Genomic DNA, 24,261 nt, shown 5'->3' with positions numbered 1-24,261 from the left:
TGAAGGAGAGCCAGTGGATGTAATGTATCTAGACTTTCAGAAATCCTTTAATAAGGTCCCACGCAGGAGATTGGTAGGCAAAATTAGAGCACATGGTATTAGGGGTAGGGTATTGACATGGATAGAGAATTGGTTGGCAGACAGGAAGCAAAGAGTAGGAATAAACAAGTCCTTTTCAGAATGGCAGGCAGTGGCGAGTGGAGTGCTGCAAGGCTCGGTGCTGGGGCCGCAACTATATACAATATATATTAATGATTTGGATGATGGTATTAGAAGTAACACTAGCAAGTTTGCAGATGACAGAAAGCTGGGTGGCAGTGTGAACTGCGAAGAGGATTTTAGGAGGTTGCCGGGTGACTTGGACAGGTTGAGTGAGTGGGCAGATGCATAGCAGATGCAGTATAATAATGTAGATAAATAAATGTGAGGTTATCCACTTTGACAGCAAAAACAAGGAAGCAGATTATTATCTCAATGGTGTCAGATTAGGTAAAGGGGAAATGCAACGAGACCTGGGTGTCCTTGTACATCAGTCACTGAAAGTAAACATGCAGGTACAGCAGGCAGTGAAGAAAGCTAATGGCATGTTGGCCTTCATAACGAGGATTTGAGTATAGGAGTAAAGAGGTCCATCTGCAGTTGTATAGGGGCCTGGTGAGACCACATCTGGAGTATTATGTGCAGTTTTGGTCTCCTAATTTGAGGAAGGACATCCTTGTTATTGAGACAGGAGGTACACCAGGTTAACCCGTGGGATGGTGGGACTGTCATAAGAGGAGAGATTGGAAAGGCTGCACTTGTATTCACTGGGGTTTAGAAGGATGAGAGGGGATCTTAGAGATGTATAACATTATGAAAGGACTGGACAAGCTAGATGCAGGAAAAATGTTCCCAATTTCTACCCATACCGATTATTCAGCATCCAAGTTAATGCCTCCTTACTAATGCATTAATTTCCTCTTTAACCAGCAATGCCACCCCCCTCCTCCTTGTTTCTGTCTATCCTTCCTGAATATCAAATACCCCTGCATGTTTAGCTCCTGGCCTTGGTCACCCTGTAGCCATGTCTCCGTAATTCCAACTATATCATGTCCCTTAACTACTAACTGCGCATTCAATTCATCCACCTTATTTCGAATGCTCCTCGCATGAAGGCACAATGCTTTCGGGTTAGTTTTTCTTTTCTCCCTTCTACCTTTTGCTTCTGTCATCCTTTTATGGCCCTCTGTCTCCTTGCATTGTGTCCCATCCCCCTGCCCTCTTAGTTTAAACGTGACATTTCCTACACTCTCTTTCCCATTAGCTGCACTTTATTGACTCCACCTCCACTCCCCCCCCCCCCTCCCACTTTTTAGTTTAAACCCACCCGCATGGCACTAGCAACCTGCCTGACAGAATGTCGGTCCCCTTCCAATTAAGGTGCAACCCATCCCTTTTGTACAGGTCACCTCCTGCCCCAGAAGAGATTCCAGTGATCAAGAAATTTAAATATCTAAATCCCTGCACCAACTTCTCAGCCACACATTCAGGTCCCCCTATCTCCCTGTTCCTACCCTCACTAGCACGAGGTACTGGAAGCAACCCAGAGATCACCATCCTAGAGGTCCTGCTTTTCACCCTCCTGCCTAGTCCTCTTCATACCCACGTCATTTGTGCCTACATGCTCAACTACTTTCGGCTGCTCACCCTCCCTCTCGAGGATGTTCTGAAGTCGGACTGACATCTTGGACCCTGGCACCAAGGACGCAACACACCATCTTCGAGTCTTGCCTGTCGCCACAGATTCTCCTGTCTGCACATCGGACAATGGAGTCACCCACCACTATGGCTCTATCTGACACCGGTCGAGTCTCAGCGCTAGGATTCGTGTCACAGACCTGTCCGCTGCTCGGACTGGAAGTGTTGTCTGCCCCGACAGCTCCCAAGAGGGCGTACCTGTTTACAAGAGGTACTTCCACCGAGGTCTCCTGCACTCGCTTCATCCCCTTTCTGTCCGTCTCAACAGGTCGCACCTGCACTCAGAGTGACAAACTGACTGTAGGTCCTGTCCAAGAAGCTTTTGTCATCCCAATGAAATGCAGGTCATCCAGCTGCTGCTCCAGTTCCCTAACTCGATCCCTGAGAAGCTGGACACAGTTCCAACAGGTGTTGTGGTCAGTGACACCAACTTCCCACATCCTGCAACAAACGCACTGTAATAACATTCCTGCCATGACAAGTTTAAATATTTAAATTAACTTAAACACACAACCGATTCAATTGTAGCCTCCTTGCCAAAGACACGCACTTCACCTCACCAAGGCTCTTGAGCCAAAGACTCATATTTTACCTCATCAAGGCAACTCAACTATCCACTCAACTAATTAGGATGTCTCTGCGATCTTCCAGGTAATTGCCCCGGGCTGACTCTAGGCACTCTTTTTAAACCTCCCGAACTTTACTCAACTAGGAGAAAGCCTTCCTTCAGCCATTCCACTCACTCTCTGTTCTGGCTTCTGCGATCTTCCAGATCATTGTGCATTAAGGTTAATCCAGTAGTATTAAGGTTGTGTAGGTCAATTTAAGATCCTGATGGTTGTAGGAAAGTAGTTGTTCCTGAATCTGGTGGTGTGCCACTTCGAGCCTCTGTACCTCTTGTCTATTGGCGGCAGTGAAAAGGGCCTAGAATTATGGAGCTATACAGCATGGAAAAGGGTGCTTCAGCCTACCTAGTCCATGTTGATCAAATTGGCATATTGCCCTAGTCCTATTTCCCTGCATTCGGTCCATATCGCTCTAAACCCTTCGTAGCCATATCTGATATCCATCCAAATAACTTTGAAATGTCATTATTGTTTCTACTTCTATAGCGTCCTCTAGCAGTTCATTCCAGGTATGGACTAACCTCTCAGTAATGTCCTTGAGGTCCTCTTAGATCTCTCCCCTCTCACAAGCCCGTGCCTTCTAGTTTTAGGATGCTCTACCCTATGCTAAAGATTGAATGTTTAATTTATCCATGGCCCACACAATCTTGTACATCCATCCAGTGATCTGGCTTCCACTGCCCTCCGGCAGAGAATTCCACAAATTCACGACTTTCTGGGTGAAAAAGTTTCTTCTCACCTCAAGTTTTAAATGCCCTCCCCTTTATTCTAAGACTGTGGCCCCTGGTTCTGGACTCCCCCAACATTGGGAACATTTTTCCTGTATCTAGCGTGTCCAGTCCTTTTATAATTTTATATGTCTCTATAAGAGCCCCTCTCATCCTTCTAAACTCCAGTGAATACAAGCCTAGTCTTTTCAATCTTAAACGTAGTTCTCAAACGCTGACCATTTTCCATCACCTGACTCTACTAATGCCACAATTGCGCCACTCGCCTTTATCCAGAATTTTATCTTCTGCTTCATTTACTATTTTCATGACCTCTAAGCTTGTTTCATTTTTATTTGCTTTACGAACCTTGTTAAGCAACCTGCAACACCTTGATAACAAAATGTTGCGAAGGCAAAGTGGATATTGCTTCTTTGGAACTCTTCCTCAGAGTCGTAGAAGCAGAATAGTTAAAAATTAAGGGAGAAGTGGACAGATACTTGATAAGCAAGTGCTGTCTGTTACTAAAGGTGGATGGTAATATGGAATTTAAGATTAATATATCTTATTGCACATAATCTTATTAGATGGCGAAGCGAGTGGTTTGCAACTGTTCGTGGCTCAGATAGGAAAGTAATTCTTGTGCTTAAAGCCTGGGTAGCTGCAGGCATGCTGCTTCCTGCCGCCACCAATGGAGCAATTGCGCTTCGGGACAATATTCTGATTTGGAGGGGATGGATCCCATGGTTGCTGGTAGGGCTGCAGGAAATTGGAAAAATGAAAATGTGAAATAATGAAAAGATTTGAAACCAATTCAGAGAATTTTATGCAAGCAGCAGTTTGCTGGAGGAACTTAGTGGGGTCAGGCAGCAACTGTGGAGGGAAGTGGACACTTCTTCATGGCCAAAGAGCAGGAGAGCCATAAGGAATCTGGTTGAACAACAGGGGAGCCGTAAAGAATCTTAATATTTAGTTTAGTTTAGAGATACAGCACGGAAACAGGCCCTTCAGCCCATCGGGTCCGCACCGACCAATGATCCACGCACATTAACACTACCCTACACACTGGACAATTTTTTAACAATTATACCAAGCCAATTAACCTACAAACCTGCACATCTTCAGTGTGGGAGGAAACTTAAGATCTCGGTGAAAACTCACGCAGGTCACGGGGTTAACTTCCAAACTCCGTACAAACAGCACCCGTAGTCAGGATCAAATCCGGGTTTCTGGAGCTGTTCAACAATAGATCTACCACTACGCCACCATGCCACCCTTATTGCAACATTGGTGGAAGCTGATCTAGTTCATCGAAGAGTAAAAGAGGCTAACCATGAGGGGATAGAAATCATTAAGATTTAATGAGGCTTAAAGGTGTTTTCATCAGCTGAGTCAGAGAGACTAGATATTAAGGAGATGTAACTAGATAGTCTTAATAAGGGAAGTACAATCAGGCAGTGGGTCATTATAATCCTTCTGAACTATTCCTTTAACTTAAGTTCTCCATGACTCCCCAACAGGCCCAAAATCTACCTCAGCTATTTCTGGACTCTCCCACAAGAGTAAAATTTACCTGTGCACCGATCCAGATTTTGAATCGTTACCTTTCTCTGGAATTTACTTAAATCAACTTTCTCAGGACTGTTTCTAATGCAAGTGTATTCTCTTAATGAGAACAGACACCATGCAGCACATCGGGCATAGTTTCACCAATCTCTTGTATAGTTGTAGCAAGGTTTCCCTACTTTTACACTCTATCCTATTTGCAACAGGCCAATGTTATGTTTCACACGTCTCTCTCTCTGAGTGGAGCTGCAGGAGATGGGCAAGGTTTTAAATTAGTATTTCTCTTTTTGTTGTGAAAACATGAAGAGTTGGGAACCTGGGACAGTTAATTGGGATGTCTTGAGGACAGTCCTTATTACAGTGGAGGAGATGGTGTCCTAAGGTGTATGAAGGTAGATAAATCTCCAGGGTGTGATCACATATATCTGAGGACACTGGGAAGCTACAGAAGAAATTGTAGGTGCCCTGGTTCAAACATGTAATTCATCATTAGACATGGGTGAAGAGTTGGAAGATTGGAGGGGGTCCAATGTTGTGCTCTATTTAAGAAAGGGTGCAAAGAAAAGCCTGGGAATTATAGACCAGTGAGTCCAATGTGTGGTAGGCAAGTTACTGAAGAGGATTCTGAGGGATAAAATATATAGGTGTTTGAATAGAGAGCAGCTGATTAGGCACGGTCAGGATCGTTTTGTATGTGGGTGAATGTGACCTTTTGGAAGAAATATCCAAAAAGGTCTGAGGGCATAACCAAAGATGTTATGTATATGGACTTTAGAAACATAGAAACAAAGAAAATAGGTGCAGGAGTAGGCCATTCGGCCCTTCGAGCCTGCACCGCCATTCAATATGATCATGGCTGATCATCCAACTCAGTATCCCGTACCTGCCTTCTCTCCATACCCCCTGATCCCTTTAGCCACAAGGGCCACATCTAACTCCCTCTTAAATATAGCCAATGAATTGGCCTCAACTACCTTCTGTGGCAGAGAATTCCACAGATTCACCACTCTCTGTGTGAAAAAAAACTTTCTCATCTCGGTCCTAAAAGACTTCCCCCTTATCCTTAAACTGTGACCCCTTGTTCTGGACTTCCCCAACATCGGGAACAATCTTCCTGCATCTAGCCTGTCCAAACCCTTAAGAATTTTGTAAGTTTCTATAAGATCCCCCCTCAATCTTCTAAATTCCAGCGAGTACAAACCGAGTCTATCCAGTCTTTCTTCATATGAAAGTCCTGCCATCCCAGGAATCAATCTGGTGAACCTTCTCTGTACTCCCTCTATGGCAAGAATGTCTTTCCTCAGATTAGGAGACCAAAACTGTACGCAATACTCCAGGTGTGGTCTCACCAATGCCCTGTATAACTGCAGCAGAACCTCCCTGCTCCTATACTCAAATCCCCTCGCTATGAATGCCAACATACCATTCGCTTTCTTCACTGCCTGCTGCACCTGCATGCCTACTTTCAATGACTGGTGTACCACGACACACAGGTCTCGTTGCATCTCACCTTCTCCTAATCGGCCACCATTCAGGTAATAGTCTGCTTTCCTGTTCTTGCCACCAAAGTGGATAACCTCACATTTATCCACATTATACTGCATCTGCCATGCCTTTGCCCACTCACCTAACCTATCCAAGTCACATTGCAGCCTCCTAGCATCCTCCTCACAGCTAACACTGCCCCCCAGCTTCGTGTCATCCGCAAACTTGGAGATGTTGCATTCAATTCCCTCGTCCAAATCATTAATATACATTGTAAATAGCTGGGGTCCCAGCACTGAGCCTTGCGGTACCCCACTAGTCACTGCCTGCCATTCTGAAAAGGACCCGTTTATTCCTACTCTTTGCTTCCTGTCTGCCAGCCAGTTCTCTATCCACATCAATACTGAACCTACAATGCCGTGTGCTTTAAGTTTGCATACTAATCTCTTATGTGGGACCTTGTCGAAAGCCTTCTGGAAGTCCAGATATAACACATCCACTGGTTCTCCCTTATCCACTCTACTAGTTACATCCTCGAAAAATTCTATAAGATTCGTCGGACATGATTTACCTTTCATAAATCCATGCTGACTTTGTCCAATGATTTCACCATTTTCCAAATGTGCTGCTATCCCATCTTTAATAACTGACTCTAGCATTTTCCCCACTACCGATGTTAGACTAACTGGTCTGTAATTCCCCGTTTTCTCTCTCCCTCCCTTTTTGAAAAGTGGTGTTACATTAGCTACCCTCCAATCCTCAGGAACTACTCCAGAATCCAAAGAGTTTTGAAAAATTATCACTAATGCATCCACTATTTCTGGGGCTACCTCCTTAAGCACTCTGGGATGCAGCCTATCTGGCCCTGGGGATTTACCGGCCTTTAATCCATTCAATTTACCTAACACCACTTCTCGACTAACCTGGATTTCACTCGGTTCCTCCATCTCATTAGACCCCCGGACCCCTGCTATTTCCGGCAGATTATTTATGTCTTCCTTAGTGAAGACAGAACCAAAGTAGTTATTCAATTGGTCTGCCATGTCCTTGTTCCCCATGATCAATTCACCTGTTTCTGACTGCAAGGGACCTACATTTGTTTTAACTAATCTTTTTCTCTTCACATATCTATAAAAGCTTTTGCAGTCAGTCTTTATGTTCCCTGCCAGTTTTCTTTCATAATCTATTTTCCCTTTCCTAATTAAGCCCTTTGTCCTCCTCTGCTGGACTCTGAATTTCTCCCAGTCCTCTGGTAGGCTGCTTTTTCTTGCTAATTTGTACGCTTCTTCTTTTGTTTTGATACTATCCCTAATCTCCCTTGTTAGCCACGGATGCACTACCTTCCCTGATTTATTCTTTTGCCAAACTGGGATGAACAATTGTTGTAGTTCATCCATGCGGTCTTTAAATGCCTTCCATTGCATATCCACCGTCAACCCTTTAAGAATCAATTGCCAGTCTATCTTAGCAAGGCATTTGATTTGGTAGGCTGGCCTGGAAGGTTAGATTGCATGGGATCCATGGACAGCTAGCTACTGGATAGAGAATTGTTTTCATGGAAGGAAGCAGAGGGTGATGGTCAAGCGTTGTTTTTCGTACTGGAGGCCTGTGACTACTGATATGCCTCAGGGATCGGGTGCTGGGCCCATTTCTGCTTGTGGTTTATATCAATGATCTGGTTGTGAATGTAGAAGGCACGATCAATAAGTGTGAGGTGTTGCATTTTGGGAAGACAACCAGGGCAAGACCTTCACAGTGAATGGTAGAGTTCTGGGGATGTTGTGGAGCAGAGGGATCTGGGAGTGCAGGTACATCGTTCCTTGAAAGTGGTGTCAGAGGTAGATAAGGTGGTCAAGAAGGCCATCAGTACATAGCTCAATCAGTCAGGGTATGAAGTATAGAAGTTGGGATGTTATGTTATGTTGACGTTAGTGAGGCTGCAATTTGGAGTGATTCTGTTCAGTTTTGGTACCCCTGCCACAAGAAGAATGTTGTTAAGCTGGAAAGAGTGCAGAGGAGATTTACAGGGATGTTGGCAGGACTTCAGGGCTTGAGCTGCAGCAAGAAGCTTGGCAGGCTAGGATTTTATTTCTTGGAGCGCAGGAGCTGAGGGGTGATCTTATAGAGGTATATAGGTTCATGAGGGGAATAGATAGGTGAATGCACAGTCTTTTACCCAGAGTAGGAAATCAAGAACCAGCGGAAATAGATTTAAGATGAGAGTGGGAAGATTTAGTAGGAACCTGAGGGGCAACTTTTTCATACCTATTGAAGAGTATACGGAATGAGCTGCCAGAGGAGGTAGTTGAGGCAGGTACTATAACAACATTTAAAAGACATTTGGACAGGTACATGGATAGGAAAGGTTGAGAGGGATATGGGGCAAACATGGGCAGGTGGGACTAATGTAAATGTGGCAACTTGGTTAGCATGGGTAAGTTGTCCAAAGGACCTATTTCCATGCTCTAAGGCACTGACTCTGAACTACATTCAACATCTGTAAAACCATGGTCCTCTGCCAATGAGTTTCTGCTGTACATCGTGAACCATCAAAGGAAGATCTGCAATAGGACCCTAGAAAACCTGGTAGATTTCTGATAAATTGGCGGTTAACCTTTCTTCATGTTTACCTTCAGTATGCGAGCAAAGCACTTATTTCGGAAGAAATGTTTGAAAATCAAAACCTCAAATGTAACACAGTGTATGGTTTTCTGAGCAGCAATTGTCCCCGCCTCCTGTGCACCCCTCAGTTATAGTCTACCTACACTACGTAGCTTAAATTGACACCACCAGTCCACAATCTGCATAATCTTTTAACTCCACTGGCAGAATAGATAAACCAATGTCCACATTCTCAAGTCTCCATCCCTAGTATTGTGCCCCAGATCACATTCATTCAGCTTCAGTGAACAGGGCCCATTCCCAAAACTGGTTTCATTCTTGCTCTGTCTTCATGAAAAGTTGCCAGGCAGGATGGCACGGTGGCGCAGCGGTAGAGTTGCTGCCTTACAGCGAATGCAGCGCCGGAGACTCAGATTCGATCCTGACTACGGGCACCGTCTGTACGGAGTTTGTACGTTCTCTCCGTGACCTGCGTGGGTTTTCTCCGAGATCTTCGGTTTCCTCCCACACTCCAAAGACGTATAGGTATGTAGGTTAATTGACTGGGTAAATGTAAAAATTGTCCCTAGTGTGTGTAGGATAGTGTTAATGTGCGGGGATCGCTGGGCGGCGTGGACTAGGTGGGCCAAAGGGCCTGTTTCCGCGCTATATCTCTAAATCTAAATCTAAATCATACAGAGGAGGTGATTCAAGGTTGTATTCAAATACTTTTTTTAAAAACTCCGTGGGTACTGAAAACATGAAACAATAAGGGGAAATGCTGGAAGCACTGAGCAGGTAGAAGAGCTTCAGTGTAGTGAGAAATGGCATCAATATTTTGGGTCAAGGACTCTTCCTTCATCAGACTTGGAAAATGTGTGTTAAGTTTGAGTGGAGAGAGCATAGAAAATGTCTGCTGGAATGCAGACCAAATATGTCATTCTTAACAAGTACTTAAAGCTGCCAGAGAGGGAAAAGAAAAAATGAACTAATTGATTACGCATTATCATCAGTGGATCGAATTTAAAAAACAGTGGTTACTTGAAATTGTTAATTCAACAGTAAATCCCAAGAGCTGCAATTTACCCAGATGAAAGATGAGGTGTTGTTCATCCAGCTTGTGTGAGGTGTTGGAGTGGCTGGATTGGATTGGGATGTAGAATTAAAGTGACAGGAGAACAGAAACGCTGGATGCCCATATGGAATGAAATGTGTGAAGGGGTGGGGGTGCAAAGTGGTCACCCAGTACGTTTGATTTCTCTATTATACAATCAAACTGCACAATGAGACCACATCATGAACACTGGATGCAATAAATTGGAAGAAGTGAAAGAGCCCAATGCCAACGGCAATTCCAATCAGATTATTGGTGATTTTTGAAGTGTAACCACTCAAATTTTAATGGCTAAACCTATTTATTTTCCATCCTGCTTAATAAGCAACTGCTTGTTTTGTGATGAAATTCCTCTCAACAGAAGTGAGATTTAATATTCCTCATTTCTGTGATTTGGATTGGATTTATTTGTCTCGGTGCTGGAGGAAAAAAACTACAGTAATGATTTTCTTTCAAGATCTTTTTATTATTACTTCCTCTTTCTGCATTTTGACATTTTTGCTATATTCATCCTCATTCTTTTGTTTGCCATTTGACTCTTATGTTCCTTACCTGCATAAATGGCTCTTTTATTTCAACTATTTTATTGGTTCTCTTCCTGTTCACGTTTAGTTCATGGTTACAAAGTTGCACGCAATAATGGCATTTAAGAGGCTTTTAGATAGTCTCATGGATATGAAGGGTATGGATGGATATTAGTTTAATTTGGAATCATGTTCGGGACCGACTGTGGACGAAAGGGCCTATTCCTGCACTGTTCTGTTGTGTATTCTGCTCTATATTCTTCCTTCAAACTTGCCAAAGTGTTTCTCCATTTCTAAGCATAGGACAGGAACACTCCGAATGTGATTGGAAGAGGCTGTTTCCAACTAAAGGAATTGCTGGCATATGGGGAGGGGGAGGGGGGAGGGGTTTAAAAGCGAGATGGGAAGAACTTGGGGCTGATGTTGTTTCTGTTAGGGTGAAAGGTAAGAGGCAAGATTAGGGAGTCAAGGTGATAGTGGGTATGGTTAGGAAAAAGTTGGCATGTGTTGGCTGCTGAGATCAAATGAGTCCTTTGTGGAGAGTAAGGGATGTAGGGATAAACTAAGTAAGGAGATTATTAGGGGAAAGAGCAGCTCTGGGACAACCCTGGCAGATGAGATATAGATGAATCCTGAAAGATCTCACGAGTGTATTCAATGCAAAAGGATTGTAATCAACATGTGAAGCCACAGGAATTGGGCAAGTACTTAAATCAATATTTTGAATCTGCATTTATTGCAGAGGGGGGCATGGAGGTTAGTGAGTTCATGAGAGGGAACAGATATTGTGGAATATGTCAGCATTATGAAAGAGGAGGCATTGGGGGTCCTGAATCACATAACGGTGGGTAAATCCTAGCAGCCTGACCAAGTGTACCCTAGGATGTAAACACAAAATGCTGAAGTAACTCAGCGGGTCAGGCAGCATCTTTGGAGAAAAGGAATCTGTGACGTTTCATATGGAGACCCTTCTTCAGGCTGTAAACATCTTGGGATGTTATGGGGAAACAAGGGAGGAGATTGATGGGCACTGGAGGAGGAGGTGGCGGTGGAGGGGGGACAGGACAAAGTGCTGGTAGGAAGAAATGGAAGCTGGTGAGAGGGGAGAGAGCCCCACGATGACAGCATGACCTATTTTTGGTGGTGGCCTGAAGAAAGTGCGGTCAGTCGGGGGCTACAACGTGAGCCACAACAGACGCGACAATTGGAAGGGCGGCAGCTGGTGAGGAATGGCTCGCTGATGCAAACCAATGGCACCAGTGCCTTGTTTTAAGGTGAAGCAGCACAAATGTTGGAGTAACTCAACAGGATGAATCCGTTTGAAAAAGTTTCACTACCCAAAATGTCACCATGTTCTGCAGAGATGCAGCCAGAGCTGCTGACCTAATCTAGCACTTTGTGCCATTTTGTATATTGACCAGAATCGGCGGTTCTTTGTTTCTATCTGGTTTTAAGGTGATACTGATGTGTAAAATCTGATTTGCATAAGGGTTTATGGAATGTAATCCTTACATAAGTTGGGGAGTGTGCTATTCGGCCTGCAATGGTTGCTTGAATTGCTGCTATATTGCAACAGAACAAATTCAATGAAGAGACCTTTAGGATGAAGGAAATCTTTACCTAGTGTTCACAAAGTAATCCTACCTATAAAAATAGAGAGTAATTATGCTGGATTATTCAAACGGAAATGTTTCTATAGTGATTTGTTCTTTCACAGCCTTCCAAAACCAAAGCCTGCATTGGAGAAAGTACAAAAGCTTGCGGATTCTCTGCCAGAATCATGGGACTGGAGGAATGTAGATGGAGTCAATTATGTTAGTCCAGTTCGAGATCAAGGTAAGTCTGACTGGGTTTTGAAGCAAAGAATTTGAAGTAGGATTTTCAAATGTTGATATTACCCTGTGCAGAAAATCTAAACATCAGCAAAATTCTATAGGAGGCAGAAGGAAAAATGTGTTTTTATGGCACCTTTAGTAAAAATGCTATTACTGAAATTACTTTGGACTCTGACACCACACCTTGAGTACCTTGAATAGATCTTGTCATCTAATCCAAGGAAGCATATAGTTGTGATGGAGGGAATGCATCATAAATAGCCGATTGATTCTTGAATAAGGGGGATTATGTAATGTCTTATTAAGCAGATTCTGCAAAAACTCATTCAGAAGAATAAAAGATGATCTAAGTGAAACATATTAAATTCTTATTGGGTTTGACAGGTTAGAGGCAGAGAATGATGTTTCACTGGCTGGGATGTCGAGATCTAGGGGTGATAGTCTTAAATATGAATGTGACCAGAAGAATGCCATGAGAACCCGATTCTTCACCCAAAGGCGATTTGAACTTTAGAATTCTCTACTCCAAAGAGCTGTGGAGGCTCAATCACTGAGCATGGGATTGCAAGATTTTTGTATATTAATAAAATCAAGAGATGCAGGAATGTGCAATGAAAGATCAGCCATGATCTTACTAAACCGTGGAACAGGTGTAAGGAACCAAATGGACTGCTTGCCATACTTCCATTTCCAATGAGATTGTATTTGGTGCCGATTATACTTTTCACATTTGGCCCCATTGTGAAAAGAATTTGTCAATAAATCAATATATTTGTGCAAATGCAGTTCTTGTGCCCAAAAATTGACCTGCGTTCTGAGCTTCCAGTGGACCATACCAATCTTGAACATCTAATTCTGATTTGGAGATATCTGAAATGCATCCTTTCATTCTGCAGGTAACATTAGAATGTAAAAGCATTTGCTGACTCTTGCAAAACAGCATTGGCAAAGATCAATGAAGGTATATGTTAGTAAGACTTACTAACATAGGCATTCATAGAACATAGAAGATAAATGATGAGGCCAACTTAACTGAATTTTTTTGACTGTGGGATATGTAGGTTGTGAAATATAAGGTCCTGTGTTAATTCAGAACACAAGGCAGTCTGACTGAATATTTGAAAAGGGATGGTGTCAAACTGTCGGCAAGAGATAATGCTCCATAAATGTCATTGTAGAAGGTGGTGGTTTGGCATTTAGCTTGCATGCTGGATCCAAGTTGGAGATCATTGTCACTGCTTTGTCATTGTGAATGGGGCAGAGTGCTGGAGGAACACAGCAGGCTGTGGAAGAAATGGACAAATGTCGTTTTGGTTCAGACTCCTTCAGAAAGGGAATAATTTCAGGCATTCCTTTCTTTTCACTTCCATCAACTGCCATCAACTGCTTATTAACTGTGCCATAATACAAGTGATGTTAAAGATTGCAAGTTAGGTTTTTGCATACTTGTAGTCTCTCATCTGTTTGTTACTCTACTGGGTGGAATTGACCTATATTTATCAGCACTGCCCATTATTCCAAACTGCTGTAAAAAGGTTTCAATGTTTGGGAAAGTGATCACTAATAGACACTGAACACAGCAACCTGCTCAACTAGTTTTGAGGGTATACAACTTATGTGGCACCAATACAAAAAGAAATTGCTGTATTATTTTAATTCGTTTCTTGGTGTTTAAAACAAAATGGCAATTGCCTTAAAGCTGTGCACCAAGCCCTAGGTGCTAATTTTAATGGAAATTTTATCTAGCAAACCCAAATGCAGCTTTTCAATTATAATACACATGGATTGGTTCTTGCGATTTCTAAATATATTTGTATTGAATTCAAATAGCTAAAACCAGAAATTCAGGCAGTCTGCTGCTTAAGTGTATGCAATCTAGTATTACGCACATTAACTTTGAATCCCCAAACTGTCCATTATCAATTCGAATTTAAAGTGTTTGCATTTTGGATAGTTTGAATATAGCCCAAATGACATAGAAATTCACACTTTATGTTTTGGGAATTTGAATGTGAATGAGCCTGCATCACAAAATTGCCTTCAGTTTAGTACAATTGGCACAAGCCAGCTTGTCTGTCGACAGCAAAGGTGATTAGTGCAGGAAATACAATATTCTCATTGGTACAGTAGGAATTTATAAGTATCTAATGAATTATTAAACACATTATGATCCTTGATGGTAGTGACCTTTGCTTTACTTCCAATTTTATTATAAAGCCTTCTGAGGAGAGATGTTTGGATTATTTTATGTTGGACAAGGCCACTGGCTGGCATTTACTTGTGTGGCATGAATGTTCCTTGCCACTTAATGAGCCTAAGTCTGCCTCAATCCTGGCAGCAACTCTTCATTATTTGCTGAGCTGCAAATATAATTAAACTCTGCAATGGCATCGAGTGCAAGAACTTTTCTGAAACTTTTATTGTGGAATGTTTTAGTGCTAAGGTAAACATAAAATTTAGCTGTTTTTTTAAAGTCTGCCTGTTATGGTTTTAATTTTATGAATATACATCTGATAATTTAAACCAATGATGGAACTAGTGCATGTAAATTGGAATTTTCTTTCAAATTCTAATGAATGGAAAATTATACATGCCTGTATTTTGTGTTTGCCATTTTGTGTATTTAAAAGTAACAAACCACATTAGTTTTGTTAATAATGTCTAGTTATTAGGAACATTTGTAATGTTAGTTTTCTGAAATAATTACAAAGCTAAAAAGATTCACCTTTTTGGATTATTTTCATATGTATCTTCGTGTTTAATGAGAAAAACTTGTGGAGTGATTTGAAAGTATTTGCAGAATATCAGTTACTATACACTTTTGAAATGTAAAGGACCTGGATTTTTCTTTCTATAATGAATGCAAGAAATCAATGTTTCTAGATTTAATAACTGGGATTGACATTGTAATATTTGTTATAATTACCCTGTGAAACAGAAAGAACATTTTGAAACAATGTACATTAATGCAAGGTACCAATTCTGTTTGCAGCAATTGAGCAGACTGTTACAAATGTGCTACGTGCAGAAATAAGATAAAATCACTTGAACTGCGTGCATCAAGTATTTAAAAAATCATTTGTATTCTTGGGAAATACTGCACTTAAGTTACATGAGGTCCAAATGAGGTTTAAAATCACACCTTGGACCATAGTATAAGAAAATAACTGCAGATGCTGGTACAAATCGATTTATTCACAAAATGCTGGAGTAACTCAGCAAGTCAGGCAGCATCTCGGGAGAGAAGGAATGGGTGACGTTTCGGGTCGAGACCCTTCTTCAGACTGATGTCGGGGGTGGGACAAAGGAAGGATATAGGTGGAGACAGGAAGATAGAGGGAGATCTGGGAAGGAGGAGGGGAAGGGAGGGACAGAGGAGCTATCTGAAGTTGGAGAAGTCAACGTTCATACCACCGGGCCGCAAACTGCCCAGGCGAAATATGAGGTGCTGCTCCTCCAATTTCCGGCGGGCCTCACTATGGCACTGGAGGAGGCCCATGACAGAGAGGTCAGACTGGGAATGGGAGGGGGAGTTGAAGTGCTGGGCCACCGAGAGATCAGTGGCGTTAATGCGGACCGAGCGCAGGTGTTCAGCGAAGCGATCGCCGAGCCTGCGCTTGGTTTCGCCGATATAGATGAGTTGACATCTAGAGCAGCGGATGCAATAGATGAGGTTGGAGGAGGTGCAGGTGAACCTCTGTCTCACCTGGAAAGAATGTTTGGGTCCTTTGATGGAGTTGAGGGGGGAGGTAAAGGGACAGGTGTTGCATCTCGTGCGGTTGCAAGGGAAAGTGCCCGGGGTTAGGGTGGTTTGGGTAGGAAGGGACGAGTGGACCAGGGAGTTGCGGAGGGAACGGTCTCTGCGGAATGCAGAGAGGGGAGGGGATGGGAAGATATGGCCAGTGGTGGGGTCCTGTTGTAGGTGACGGAAATGTTGGTGGATGATATGTTGGATCCGCTGACTGGTGGGGTGGAAGGTGAGAACGAGGGGGATCCTGTCCTTGTTGCGAGTGGGGGGATGGGGAGCAAGAGCGGAGCTGCGGGATGTAGAAGAGACTCTAGTGAGAGCCTCATCTATAATGGAGGAGGGGAAGCCCCGTTTTCTGAAAAACGAGGACATCTCGGAAGCCCTAGTCTGAAACACCTCATCCCGGGCACAGATGCGGCGTAGACGGAGGAATTGGGAGTAGGGGATAGACTTTTTGCAGGGGACCGGGTGGGAAGAAGTGTAGTCCAGATAGCTGTGCGAGTCGGTGGGCTTGTAATAAATGTCCGTCACTAATTTTTCTCCTGTGATGGAGATGGTGAGGTCCAGAAACGGGAGGGAGATGTCAGAGATAGTCCAGGTATATTTAAGGGCAGGATGGAAATTGGAGGTGAAGTGTATAAAGTCAGTGAGTTCTGCATGGGTGCAAGAGGTAGCACCAATGCAGTCGTCGATGTAGCGGAGGTAGAGTTCGGGGATGGGGCCAGTGTACGTCTGGAACAGGGATTGTTCGACGTACCCGACAAAGAGGCAGGCGTAGCTAGGGCCCATGCGAGTGCCCATAGCTACGCCTCTGGTTTGGAGGAAGTGGGAGGAGTCAAAGGAGAAGTTGTTGAGACCATAGTTGTTGGTTAATAAACTCTACCCCATAAAGAAAGTGTTTTTCTTACAGTAAAGTTTTTAATTTTTTTTTAAATTTCTGCTCTTATCATTGGGCACTGCTCAATGGTTGCAGGTTTGTTTAACATTATATCCTGCTTAGGATCACTTTGCGGTCAGCTGCCCAGCAGGTTGATGCTGTTGTAGCTGCTGGACATTAGGAATCCGCCTGATTTGTTAGCAGACATTGGAAAATGTCTTCTTAGAGCAAAGTGTTAGATGGAATATTTGGAGTTTTTTTCCAACATTAATATATAGTATGTCACCTTGCCATTGACTGCATATTCTGGCCCTATTTGAATGAATCTACGCAGAACAATGGCTTGGTTGTTTGGCATTATGCCATATGTGTGGGTGGATTGACCCATGACTGCCCTCCATTGGTTCATAGCTTGTTTCTACTGATGATAGACACAAAGAGCTGGCATAATTCAGCGGGTCAGGCAGCATCTCTGGAGAAAAAGGATGTGTGACGTTTCAGGTCGGGACCCGGTTCGGAGGTCCCCCGATCTGAAACTTCACCCATCTCTTTTCTCCAGAGATACTGCCTGACGTGCTGAGTTGTGCCAGCACTTTGTGTCTATCTTTGCTATAAGCCAGCATCTGTAGTTCTTTGTTTCTACATTGTTTCCACTGGTGGCTGGGGCATGTTGTAGAGTCAGAAGGCACAGATGTGGGCCCTTTGGCCCATCATCCATGCCAGCTTTCTATCCTAATTCAATTTCCCTTCATTAGGCACAAGTCCCAAAATGCTTTGCCTATCATAATTTTTTATGTCGCCGAATAGGTTAACTTCCAGATAAACAATTCCAGCCTATTCAATCTCCTTTATAATTTTAATGTTTGTGAGTGGGTACATTCAGAGGCACTCAGGTATATATATATATATATAAGTCCTTTATTAGCGGGTCCTTATAGTACAGATGCTGGCTACCGTTACCTCCAGTCCCCAGGAGGATCTCCCAGCTAACACCAGGATAATGCAGGATAACGAAGTACAAAACCCGGCCTGGATTACGGACCGGGTGCACAACCGTAAAACCAGACATGGATCTACATTCCCCCTTCTTAAGCATAGGCCCCCAAACTAGATAAGAGTATATAAAGCCACTACAATATGAAACAACTACAGCTTACCGCCATCCTAATACAAGGGATGAAAAAAACCAACTACGACAAACGCTAAGCAGAGGAGGATACAACTCGAGTAAGATAAACAAAAAGGGAACGGTAAGGACCGTAATTAACCAGAGTCCATAGCAAGTGTCTAGCCACAGTCTTGGTACTTGGGATTGAGCTTACAGACCCGTCCTGCACGAGTACGATACAAGCCCTCCGCTGCATCCATTGTAGGTGGCACCACCATGGGTGGTGGTTCAAACGGCACTGATCTCGCAACGGCCTTTTGCACAGGAGACTGCACCAGTGAAGTCATGGGTGACTGTGTAGGTAACTTTATGGGTGATTCCATCACCGGCTCCTTTGTTGGTGTAAAGACCAACTTGTGGTCCGCCGACGCTTGGCCTCCATTGGTCTGTAACCTGCCATCTGCGACCTCCGTGTAGCCATGCGGAAGCGGATGAGATGGCACCGGCTCATTCACCGGTAGAAGGTGTTTTCTGTTCCGCCGGTAGGGTTCCTCCTTCCGATTGGACAAGATAGGACCGAGGCTCCTGGCAGGTCCCACTAACTACGCCCAGACGATCATGACCCTTCTGGGTTTGCAGACGGACCGTCTGACCCTCCGACAGAGGCTGGAGAGGACGGCTAGACCTGTCGTAATACGCCTTCTGGATCTGCCGTTTATGTTGCAGCTGAGCCTGAACAGATTGGGGCTCGTGAACATGGGGCTGCAGCAGGTGTCTTGCAACAGGAAGGGTGGTACGAGTTTGTCTGGACATCAATCGTTGGGCCGGCGAACCCAATACCGGGTCACGTGAAACGTTACGGAGATTGAGGAGATCCAGTAATAATAATAATAATAATACATTTTATTTATATAGCGCTTTTCATATACTCAAAGATGCTTTACAGAGATTTTGAGAACATAGGGAAATGAATAAATAGATAAATAAGTAAATAAATAAATGAACAGAGAAAGGAGACAGAAGGTGAGGTGACCTTCAGTGGTTGAAGGCAGTACTGAACAGGTGAGACTTCAGCGATGTTTTGAATGTGGTGAGTGTGGGGGAGTCTCTAACGGTTTGGGGTAGTGAGTTCCATAGGGTGGGAGCAGCGATGGAGAAAGCCCTGTCCCCCCAGGATCTGAGTTTAGTCCGGATGTGGGGGGATAGGAGATTGGCAGCGGCAGAGCGGAGGGTGCAGGTGGGAGTGTGCCTGTGGAGGAGGTCGGTCAGGTAGGATGGGGCCAGGTTATGGAGGGCTTTGTAGGTTATGAGGAGGATTTTGTACTGGATTCTCTGGGGGATGGGGAGCCAGTGGAGTTTATAAAGGACTGGGGTGATATGGTCACGGATCGAGGTGTGTGTGAGTAGACGGGCAGCGGAGTTTTGAATGTATAGATTATAGAATCTATAGGAATAGATCGGACCCGGCTCTTCTGGATCTCTCCATGACCTGTTTGGCAGCACGGACAGCCCTCTCGGCTAGCCCGTTTGACTGTGGATACTCCGGGCTGCTGGTGATGTGTTGAAAATCCCAGCGCGTAGCAAAGTCCTTGAAACACTGACTGGTAAATTGACCGGCATTATCCGACATGAGGGTGTGAGGAGACCCATGGACCGAGAAATGTCTCGCCAGTTTTTGAATTATCGCCGCTGAGGAAACTGTGTGGAGCAAATCGATCTCAAACCATCCAGAATAGGAATCCACCAGAGCCAGATATTGATTGCCACGCCACTCAAAAATGTCAGTGGCCACAGAGGATCAGGGTAAATCAGGAACCAGGTGCAGCAAAAGTGGTTCCCTTTGCTGATGTGGGGCCTAACAGTTACACACCGCACATGATTGCACCCTCTGGCGCATGTAGTCAGACATAGCAGGCCAGAAAAACATACTTTTGGCTCGCTGAACCGTTGCCTCAGCGCCAGGGTGGCCCCTATGTATTGCGTCAAAGTACTGCTGCCATAGTGAGGCAGGGATCACCGCCTTGTGGCCTTTCATAATGACCCCGTTCTCGATAACCAGCTCATCTCTAACGGGGAAGTACGGCTGTACAGAGAATGGTACCATATGCGATTTGCTCGGCCAACCATGTCGAATGACGGACGCAAACGACTGCAATGTGTCGTCCTCTGCCGTGTGTACCACTAACAATTCCAGACAAGACGAGGGGAGATGATCGACCATCATTACATCAAAACAATCCTTCTCGGCAGCATGCTCGTTATAGATCTTCCTGGGCGCACGGGACAGGGTGTCAGCTAGGTGCATGTCCTTGCTGGGTTTGTAGATTAGTGTAATGTGGTATTTTTGGAGACGCAGCAGCATACGTTGCAGTCTCGCCGGGGCAGCTTGGAGTGGTTTGTTCAGTATGGAAATCAGTGGCTGGTGATCAGTCTCCACAATGGCAGTCTTGCCGAAAATGTAATCATTGAACTTTTCACATGCAAAGACAACCGGCAGCAGTTCTTTCTCGATTTGTGCGTAGCGTGTCTCCGCGTCTGTCATGGTCCTTGAGGCATAAGCAATGGGCTGGCCATCCTGCGGGCACACAGCACCGAGGCCATTCTGGGATGCGTCGCAGGTCAGCGTAACTGGTCGATTGACGTCGAAATATGCCAGGGTGGGAGGACACGACATCAGGTGTCTGAGAGCGTCAAAAGCTCGCTGTTGTTGCTCATGCCACGTCCATGCAATGTCTTTGTGAATAAGCTGTCGCAGTGGAGCGGAGAGTTCACTAAAGTGAGGAATAAACTTGCCAAGATAGTTCACCATGCCCAGGAACCTCTGCAGGCTGGTGACGTCAGTCGGAACTGCCATCTCACTGATGGCTGCTGTCGTAGTGAGGCAGGGATCACCGCCTTGTGGCCTTTCATAATGACCCCGTTCTCCATAACCAGCTCATCTCTAACAGGGAAGTACGGCTGTACAGAGAATGGTACCATATGCGATTTTTACCGCATCCAGCACAGCCTCAGCATAAACAAACAGTTTCGCCCAACGGATTGCTTCCAAACCTGCAAGATTGAGGAGAATGGATGCTTGTACGTGGGGAGTCTTGTCGTGGTGTGCAGCAGCAATGAATACATTGTAATCGTCCTCGAAGGTGCGCCAACGTTCACCGATGTTGCCGTCAAAGACAAGTGGATCAGGCTTCCGAAAAGAATCAGCCATGGTTAGAGACGTCAAAAGTCTTGAGGAAACAAATTGTGGTGACTCTAAAGCTAAATAACGGCCACTTCTGACACCATGTTTGTGAGTGGGTACATTCAGAGGCACTCAGGTATATATATATATATAAGTCCTTTATTAGCGGGTCCTTATAGTACAGATGCTGGCTACCGTTACCTCCAGTCCCCAGGAGGATCTCCCAGCTAACACCAGGATAATGCAGGATAACGCAGTACAAAACCCGGCCTGGATTACGGACCGGGTGCACAACCGTAAAACCAGACATGGATCTACACTCTAATCCAGGAAATATACCAGTGAATCTCTTCTGCACCCTCTCCTGTATAATTGCATCATTCATATACTGTGGCTACCAGAGATTGCAGCCCAACCAGTGGCAACTGGGCAGAGGAAGGAGTGAATTTGGATTACTTGTATAGTTGTCTTTGAATTTGCTTGTTACCAAGGTCCACGGGCTCATTATTGATCAGTGGTGTTATTTTTAACTATTAAAACAATATTACTGGACTGATCGCAGGAATGAGTGGGTTCACATATGATGAGCGTTTGACAGAATCTGGGCCAGTACTCGCTGGAGTTTAGAAGAATGAGGGGGAATGTCATTGAAACATACAGAATAGTGAAAGTCTTGGATAGAGTGGATGTGCAGAGGATGTTTCCACTAGTGGGAGAGTCTAGGACTAGACATAGCCTCAGAATTAAACGTTCCTTTCGAAAGGAGATGAGGAGGAATTTCTTTAGTCAGACGGTGGTGAGTCTGTGGAATTCGTTGCCACAGAAGACTGTGGAGGCCAAGTCAATGGATATATTTAAGGCGGAGATAGATAGATTCTCGATTAGTACGGGTGTCAGGGGTTATGGGGAGAAGGCAGGAGAATGGGGTTAGGAGGGAGAGATAGATCAACCATGATTGAATGGTGGAGTAAACTTCATGGGCCGAATGGCCTAATTTTTCTCCTATCACTTATGAATTTACATCCTTCGGGATGAAAGATGAGGCAACCCTTTCTGTATTTTTCTTATAATTCTTCTATCACTTATGACCTTTATGATAACTCCAGAATTATGGCAGTTTCCAGTAACATTGTTTTCTATTGATTACTGCCTACAGTTGTGAGTGTCATGAGGCAGTGAACATGCCAGAGTAGAAGGCTTTGGCACACCTCCCTGAAAATCTACTTTGTGTTCAGCTTTCAAGCATTAAAATAAAGAATTGGAGAAGGGTTTTGGCTTTGGGCTGAACATCATTGCTCTAGATTGTGTATTTTCTTGGATTCAAAAATATTGTCTTTTTGTTATAAACCAAATTTTACCCAGTAGTTGCTTACCTATATTATCTAGGGGCAGCACAGTGGCTCAGCAGTAGAGTTGCTGACTAACAGCGCTAGAGACCCAGGTTTGATCCTGAGTACAGGTGCTGTCTGTACGGAGTTTGTACATTCTCCCTGTGACCGCATGGATTTTCTCCGCGTGCTCAAGTTTCATTCCCCATTCCAAAGACATACAGGTTTGTAGGTTAATTGGCTTTGGTAAAAAATTGTAAATTGTCCGCAGTATGTAGGATAGTGCCAGTGTATGGGGATCACTGGTCGGTGTGGACTCGGTGGGCTGAAGGACCTGTTTCCACGCTGTAGCTCTAAACTAAACTAAGCTATGTGCATGCCTTTTTGTATAAGGCATTTCAATGTTCTGGATTTGGATTGCCTTTGTTAAATTATCGTGACTGGCCATACTCTTGCTGCTGCTGCATGCCTCATCCATGCCAACAGTCTTTCACAAATCCACATTTAATTAGGTTGTCTGCAGCTCTTCCAGCTGCTGTCATGTGTGATATAGGGGACATTCCTCTCTTTTGAAAGGTGTTATCTAGACGGCAGCTGCCAGGATAATGAATTCATAGTATCTTGAAGCAATGGGTATATTTTCCTCTGTGTCCTCTGCTGCATTTAAAGGTTTAAAATAAAGGTTCCAGACTTGGCAAATGGAAAGTGTTCCTTCATATTCTTTGGGAAAAAAATTTAAGTTGCATTTTTAAAAATAAAGGTTTAATGGATTTTTATTTTTGTTCGCTGTTCTGTCTGACCTTGCCTCTTTCTATTACTCTAGGCATGTGTGGGAGTTGCTATTCTTTTTCATCTATGGGGATGCTCGAAGCTCGCATTCGTATTCTGACAAGCAACTCGCAAACTCCAATCCTCAGCCCTCAGCAGATAGTATCCTGCAGTAATTATTCACAAGGTATTATCTAACATAGCGGCTCTTATGGTCTTATTTTTAGATTATGATTTTGCAACACATTTTCAAGTAGCTATTCTTGTACTGCAAAGCATGAATTAATATTTTTTCATCTATGGTATTTTTTAAGTGTGGAAATTAATCCCATTGTGTTATATAATTTTGGGAACACTTGGCGTGCACTTCACAGCAAAATTGATTATTTTAATCAAAATCTGAATGCATGGTAATCATGTTCAGTATTGTTATAATAATAATAATAATAATGCATTTTATTTATATAGCGCTTTTCATATACTCAAAGACGCTTTACAGAGATTTAGAGAACATAGGGAAATGAATAAATAGATAAATAAGTAAATAAGTAAACGAACAGAGAAAGGAGACAGAAGGTGAGGTGACCTTCAGTGGTTGAAGGCAGTACTGAACAGGTGAGACTTCAGCGATGTTTTGAATGTGGTGAGTGTGGAGGAGTTATGTTAGCAGACATCATAGTGCACGCAGCAAAAATCTCTTTCCAGTGTTTTGTGGAATGGCATGAAAAGCTATAACATTCCTTAGTAATCCAACATTTTAAGAGATAAAATCAAAACATATAGTGTTGTAAATACTTAGCAGGTCTGGTATGGAAAGGGAGACATGTATTGATAGGTTGGGCTTGTGACATTTTATCAACTTTTGGATTTCAAAAGTTGACTTTACAGGTGATGTAATTGATTTTAGAATCCATCACTTAAGACAAATTAAACACCTTTATGATGTTATAGAAAAATATCTCCACAGTGACATTGGTCAAATGAACTTTTGTGCACAATGGACAAATTTCATAACTTTCAATATAATTGATACATCATTTAGCTGTGCTGAGTTAC

At 43.7% G+C, this 24,261-nt stretch overlaps 1 protein-coding gene across 1 annotated transcript in view; it reads left to right on the top strand.

The window, feature by feature from the left end:
- ctsc (cathepsin C) overlaps positions 1–24,261 on the top strand; it is a 33,561-nt gene that overhangs the window by 7,636 nt on the left and 1,664 nt on the right. Inside the window, exons 5-6 of the mRNA XM_078402683.1 lie at positions 12,078–12,196; positions 23,261–23,392. Coding sequence (XP_078258809.1) covers positions 12,078–12,196; positions 23,261–23,392 — 251 coding nt within the window. The remainder of the gene's footprint in view (positions 1–12,077; positions 12,197–23,260; positions 23,393–24,261) is intronic.

The sequence above is a fragment of the Rhinoraja longicauda genome, chromosome 7 (assembly GCF_053455715.1).
Source record: "Rhinoraja longicauda isolate Sanriku21f chromosome 7, sRhiLon1.1, whole genome shotgun sequence".
NCBI classification, from domain to species: domain Eukaryota; kingdom Metazoa; phylum Chordata; class Chondrichthyes; order Rajiformes; family Arhynchobatidae; genus Rhinoraja; species Rhinoraja longicauda.
Note: the sequence above shows the minus strand (reverse complement) of the source record. Positions and strands in the feature narration are given on the sequence as shown.